General features: G+C 26.8%; 2 protein-coding genes across 4 annotated transcripts; one reads left to right on the top strand and one right to left on the bottom strand.

Annotated features, from left to right (window-relative positions):
• Positions 1 to 126: 126 nt before the first annotated feature.
• Positions 127 to 4,633, top strand: LOC102672471 (gametogenetin-binding protein 2-like). 3 transcript variants are annotated; one of them, XM_006608415.2, is made up of 12 exons: positions 127 to 360; positions 459 to 560; positions 1,221 to 1,411; positions 1,485 to 1,628; positions 1,705 to 1,917; positions 1,978 to 2,181; positions 2,315 to 2,483; positions 2,559 to 2,723; positions 2,799 to 2,888; positions 2,973 to 3,233; positions 3,314 to 3,712; positions 3,789 to 4,633. In XM_006608415.2, exons 2-12 carry the CDS (start codon positions 471 to 473, stop codon positions 3,963 to 3,965), a joined length of 2,103 nt encoding a protein of 700 aa, XP_006608478.1. In that variant the 5' UTR covers positions 127 to 360; positions 459 to 470; the 3' UTR covers positions 3,966 to 4,633. The 3 variants fall into 3 exon arrangements, with proteins under 3 accessions (XP_006608478.1, XP_006608477.1, XP_006608476.1); XM_006608414.2 differs by having other exon boundaries at positions 456 to 560; XM_006608413.2 differs by having other exon boundaries at positions 127 to 560.
• Positions 4,634 to 4,635: 2 nt separating this feature from the next.
• On the bottom strand, positions 4,636 to 6,710 carry LOC102672784 (3-oxoacyl-[acyl-carrier-protein] synthase, mitochondrial). The gene is made up of 3 exons (XM_006608416.1): positions 6,270 to 6,710; positions 5,791 to 6,171; positions 4,636 to 5,706 (listed from the first exon to the last, which is right to left on the bottom strand). The coding sequence occupies exons 1-3, from the start codon at positions 6,466 to 6,468 to the stop codon at positions 4,964 to 4,966; spliced, it is 1,323 nt and encodes a 440-aa protein (XP_006608479.1). The 5' UTR covers positions 6,469 to 6,710; the 3' UTR covers positions 4,636 to 4,963.
• Between the last annotated feature and the right edge of the window lie 121 nt (positions 6,711 to 6,831).

Here is a 6,831-nt window from a genome sequence, read left to right as displayed (position 1 = left end):
TATATATATATATATATATATATATATAAGCAAAGGAGTTCTATCTTATAAAAAAAAATTATCGGAAAAAATATAATTTAATGAAAAATTACATTAATGAATATTTTTATAATTTAAAAATAATGTTTATGAACCGATTTAAGAAATCATCATATATTAAAAAGAAAAAATCAATTATTTAAAACTAGCAATGCAAAGTATTTTTGAGTAACCAATATACATGATCACTACTATACGATTTCTTTAGAATAAGGATAAGATGACGCGTAAAGAAGGAAGCGGGACAATGCACGCTGAGCGGAAGTGAGAAACCACTCGTTGCAAATGGCAGACGTATAATATTCTCTACTTATTTTTCTGGTATAACTGCAGCAGTGAACTATAATTATTTGTAGCCGTGTATTGTAGTATCTTTTGAGATTGAATATTGTTGCATACATAATTCTTATTAATAGTAGAATTCAACAGCGATGGCGAAACTAGTGGACGTTTGGCGGGATGATTACCCGGTCGATATGACGCGAAGACAAATGCCATTGATAGTCGATGAAAATCTTACGGTGAGTACAATTTTTTTTTTGTCATTTTTCTTAAAGCATAGTTTTTGATTATTAAAAGCTAAAAACTTAAAAAAACTTACGTAATAGCTTTCCATGATATTTCTGACTTAACCTAACAACATGACAATGAATGCATGCTTATACCATAACTAATTAGAAGTATCATGGTATCTATATTTTGCTTACTAGTTGCTGATTATTGACATTGTACGAATTCAAAATTTTCGATCTTCATTTGTATATATGTGATTATCATAATTTTAAAATCATTTGTTTTCTTTTTGAAAAAAAGAATATCAAAGTTGATTTGTTTTTTTTTGCACTTTAATTAAATGAACAAATGATATAAGAATTTGAATAATAAAAAAGATACATGTATTTTTATTTTATAAGAAAGTATAAAACAAATATGCAATTTTACTAAAATATTTATATATATCTTTTAATAATATATATTTAATTTATTCAATAATTTCATACATAGTTTAAATTTTCTATATAAAATTGTGTGTGTGTGTGTGTATATATATATATATATATATATGAATTATGTTATAAATTATATATTTGAGTTATTACAAGTATTTTCTTAATATTAAAATAATATATATGAATTTAATTTAATTAATAAAATATAATGTAGTCTTTACTTTCATGTAGATGATTATGGACATAAATGGTTTAGGAGCAATCTGTGATAGTCCATTAGTTTGTGGTAAAGAACTTGATGAATTTACCAGAAAATTTAATATGCTTACAAAAGAAGAAATAAAAGCTTCATTTGAAGTAACATGCAAGGATATGCTTGCAATTTTAGGTCAAGCTGTACCTTGTGTTGGTTGCAGAAGAAGGTATAATAATATATAAATAAATATATTCATATAATATTATAATCTTATATTAATTGATTTTTTATATATTTAGTGTTGAAAGATTATTTTATGCTCTTATGAAATCAGGACACCCAGCATTAGATCCATTGGTGATTACACCTGAAGGTTTATTATCAATAAAGGATGATGTTTTGGAATCACCACAATTGCTTTGTACAATGTTGCAAGGGCATAGGTAATAAAATATGCATAAACATATATTTTTTTTTTCTATATATTTTTAATATTTTTTATATTTATTATATGCACAGTGCTAGATTAAATAGTTTAGTTGAAGGCCAACCCAGAAATAAAAAATCAAGAAGATGTGTACTACATTCATTAGAAATTCAACGTATGAGACCTCCTCCAAGTGCATGGAAAGAAGTATGGGACTGTATGGATCATTCATGTCGTTTGGAACTTGCTTTGATAGAAAGTAATACCCTTGAGGCTACTTTGGATACATATTTACGTAAACATCGGTAGGTTCATAAATTTTTATGATTTTTTATAAAAATCTTGTATTATATCTACTATTACAGATTTTGTGGTGAATGTCGTACAAAGGTATTGCTAGCATTTTCTTTATTAACAACAGAGCCCGAACCAGAAAAAGAAAAAGGTTATGTTGCTTCTTTATATGCTGGAATCAGACGTTGTATACGTGATAGACATGTACATATACCTACAAATCCACTTTATATGGGTAATCTTATTGGCCGTACACAACCAGAACTTATGGGAAGGTATATAATTATAATATTATTATAGAATGGAAATTATTATAGAAATATAATTATATTTTTATTTTTTCAATAAAATATAAATATAATTTTTTTATTTTTTCAATAAAATATAAATATAATTTTTAAATTATAGAGAACGACATGCGAAAACGTTGGAAATTGCTCAAGAAGAAGTACTTACATGTTTAGGAATGTGTGTTGCTGAACGTTTACATAGAGTTCATAGACGATTAAGAGAAGAAGAAACTGTATGCAAAGTGTTAGCTGCTGTTGCAGTAGATGCATTATCTAGAAATTTTCAAGTATATTATTTATTTTGATAATAATTATATTAATAGAGCTACTTATAAATTACTTGATTACTTGATTTTTTACAGATGGCTGTAGAAGTTAAACAAGGTATTTCTCAATTAGAACTTCTTTATGAAGAATTAACAAGAGAAGAGATAGCAAAACAACAAAGACGAGAAAAGTTACGTTTGAAACGTAAAAAGAAGAAAGAACGACGATATGAGACAGAAGAAAAAGAAAATACATGTGATGTATGTTATTATTTGAAAATTAAAATTTTCAAAATTTATATATTTAATATTCTTACATAAGTTAATTATTATTAGTGTTCGAGCAAAAAGCAAAGTGGTAATAGTGATACATCTTGTGTTTGTGCGGATTCAAAACCCACAACACAAAATATAGATCAACATAAGGTAACTAATATTGTATTTCATTATATATATGTAAACATATATATACACACATAAATTATACATAATTAATTATATTTTTTTTAGTTACAAGTATTAGATCCAAAAAATAAGGGACCACCTACATGTAAATGTCCAGATTGTGTAAAAAAATCAAAATCTAGTATATCACGATCACAGAGTCAAACACAATTAGCATTCCCAAAAAAATCATCGAACGTGCAAAAAAGTACAATTAAAAAGAATTCTTCTGAATCAAAGACCAAAATTTCTACAAATCAAATTAAAAAAACAGCTGTTAAAAATTTTTCTGAAGAAGAATTATTTGATGCATGTGAATCGTGTAAGGTAATAATTTAATGTGTTAATACATGCTCTACACAATTTTTAACGTACGTTATAAGATTTAACTATCATTCAATGTATAGTGTGATCTTTCGGAAAAAATTGAAAATGACCATTGGCATAATTTAGAAGATTGTAAACATCCAATGACTAAAGAAATAGTAGATGCTTGGATCGGAAAGCCAAGCAAGAGATGCAATATGTGGATAGAAATGAAAAAACGCTTTGAATTATCAATCTCAGAAAGAAAAAGTCGTTCTTCAAGCGAGCAATCATCACAAGATTGCGGTTATTCATCGGAACATAATATTAGTAGTTCTTCTCTTCCTAGTACTCCAGAAGGATCTGAAGTAGCTTGTAGTGATGGATGTTGTAATCATGAGAGAGATATACGGTCATCTGATAAACTTGTTCATTCCAGTTCTAGTATCTCATTGTTAAAAGAAAGAGGTGGAGGTTTAACACTTACCCAAATGTTAGAAGTAAGATCATAATTCATTATGATTAAAAAGGTTTTTATTCGAGGATTATTATTTAATAATTTAATTTTGTTTTTAGGATTCTTATTTATCTGGTGATGAAGAAAAAGAAAGTTATATTCCAGCTGAAGAAGTATTGGAATTTAAGTCTCGAATGTGCCAAGTTCTTGAAAAACGACAAGAATTACGTCAAACATTGAGAAAACGTTTTGCTATTTTATGCAGTCATCATAAACCCTTTATCATTCCTAATTAAGAATTCCTAATAGATATGGTTACTTAATAGGATACAATCTTTCTTTTTTACATTGATTTACTGCCAGTAGAGAAACAGGAGTGCAATAGATGTATTTCGGATAACTATTATCATTGGATGTCTACCTTCCTCAGAATAAAATATCATTGGAGATGTACTACATCATAAGAACATCATATGGTATGGTTTATCTGTAAGCAAAGAATTACATCTAATAAATTAGAGGTACCAAGAAACAATTATGCCTTGAATTTTGTTGTTTCTTATGCAGTTGAATTTATAAAAATAAAAGACATTTGTAGATGAAAATATAATTGTAAATGAACGAAATCAGAATTTATAGTCAAATATTAATTCTGAAAACTGGATTTAAGAAAAAGTAAGTTATTAATGCACAAATATGGTCAGTGATCAGAATTAAATGAGACTGATTTCCATGTGTTTGTTATAATTAAATAATAATTTTTGGAAGCATGTATTGATTGTAAAAACATGCCAAATTACGATCATCTGCACGTAGCAAATAATTGTATAAATTATACCTATATACCTCTAAGAGGATTTTATTTTTTTGAAAACAGAGATTTAGATTTGTTTTCCTGCAAAATGAATGTAAATGTTGTAATAATGATATGAGCGGAAAATATTAAAAATTAATACAAAATATATATTGTATTCCATTATGTACTATATTATTTCAAGTTACAGCTTTTTTGTACAATAATATTATATAAAAAATTTTGCTTTTTTTTTTTACATGATATATTACACGAAAAAATTTACATAAAAGTATTAAAAATATTTGAACTATTATATTTAAACTCTATATGAAAATCATTTAATAGAAGCACTGGCACTTTGTTATAAAAAAGTAAAATTATGCATATATATTTTTTTTAGATATTATATATATATTGATTAATGTATATAAGGAATGACTAGTTTGGATTATGTTGTATATTATTATGCTTTTTTTCAAACTAGTTCTAGTAATCAGTTTATTCATCATATTGGGCAAAGCATAAGCATGCATTTGTTCCTCCAAAGCCAAAAGCATTTTTTAAAGCTACACGTCTAGAAACTGTATTCCAATTTTTCTTTACATTAGGAGCAAAACTTAAGCTTGTTTTTGTGTCTAATTTATGTAAATTTAATGTTGGAGGAATGATACCCTCTTTTATTGCTAAAATAGTAAAAACAGCTTCTAGGTTTCCTGCTGCTCCTAATAAATGACCATGAGCACCTTTTGTACTAGAAACTGTTATATTTTTACTGTGGTGACCCATAAATGATTCTATAGCTTTTAATTCAATGCTATCACCTAAAGGAGTCGAAGTTGCATGTGCATTAATAAAAGTAATTTCTATGGTTTTTATGCCAGCATCTTTTACTGCTCTATCCATAGCTAATATAGCACCAGTGCCATCTTCACTAGGTGCAGTTAAATGTGCTGCATCACCAGATAAACCATATCCTAATACTTCTGCATAAATATTAGCTTTTCTTTCAAGTGCATGATTTAATTCTTCTAATACTAATATAGCAGCACCTTCTCCCATAACAAATCCATCTCTATCTTTATCAAACGGTCGTGATGCTTCATATGGAAAATCATTTTTATTAGTACTTAATGCACGAAGTCTACAAAATGCAGCTATAGCAAGAGGACTAATACATGCTTCTGCTCCACCACATATCATTACACTAGTTTCTCCACCACGAATAAAACGAAATGCATCACCTGTAAATTAAATATATTATATTTTAATTATAATAATACATAATACATAAACAATTTTTTTAAATTTGTTAAAAATTATAATACCAATTGCATGTGCTCCAGTTGCACATGCTGTTGAAACAGAATGATTTGGACCACGGAAACCATATTTAATACTAATTTGTCCTGCAGCCATATTTGGTAATATTCTTGGTACAAAATAAGGACTAATTTTATTATATCCTTTTTTTAAAGCTTCATATGTTGCACATACATCAATTAAATCTATCATTCCAATTCCTACTGCTACTCCTGTATCTCTTTTATCAGTTTCATCTTTTGGTTTCCAGTTTGCATTATTTAATGCTTCTTCAGTAGCTATTAAAGCATAAGCAGTAGCAGGACACATTGTACGTAACTCACTTTTTGTAAAATATGAATCGATGTTTAATTCATTAGGATTATTTCCTTTGGGTATTAATGCACCTAGAATTATTAATTATTAATTATATATATATATATATATATATATATATAATAAAATCATCAATTTATTTAAAAAGTCAGATTTATAAAATTCTTACCGACTTTGCAAGGTAATTTGTCATACTCTGGATTAATCAGCTTAGTGATACCTGATTTAGAAGTAATGAGAGCTTGCCAAGCATTCTGTGTACCAATTCCAAGAGGAGATACTACTCCTAATCCTGTAACTACAACTCGCCGTTTGCATCTTGCAGCGGTTGTTAATGTACGATTAATAATAACAAACGAGATAAACATTTGACCGGTAACAAATATTTTAAAATATATTAAGGTTATATCTTATTATATCATCACTTCTTTTATGAAAAAAACTCAATAGATATATATTAAATTTTATATAAATATCTTTTTACTTTCATTTTAAATATAATATTTGAAAAAAAATACAAATATACAATTTTCTTTTAAAAATATGTAATGGAAACATTATTACATAAAAATATAGATTAGTTACTAAAACTTAAATAGTATGGCGCTAAGATCCATAGTCCCTAGTAGTATTTATTTAATCATAACTTCATAAAATAATTAGTTTTGTATATATTTTGTACAATTAATTAAAATGTACAGTTAATTTTTTATAAAGATAGAACAAGTCAT

This window comes from Apis dorsata, unplaced genomic scaffold (assembly GCF_000469605.1).
Source record: "Apis dorsata unplaced genomic scaffold, Apis dorsata 1.3 scaffold_37, whole genome shotgun sequence".
NCBI lineage: Eukaryota > Metazoa > Arthropoda > Insecta > Hymenoptera > Apidae > Apis > Apis dorsata.
Note: the sequence above shows the minus strand (reverse complement) of the source record. Positions and strands in the feature narration are given on the sequence as shown.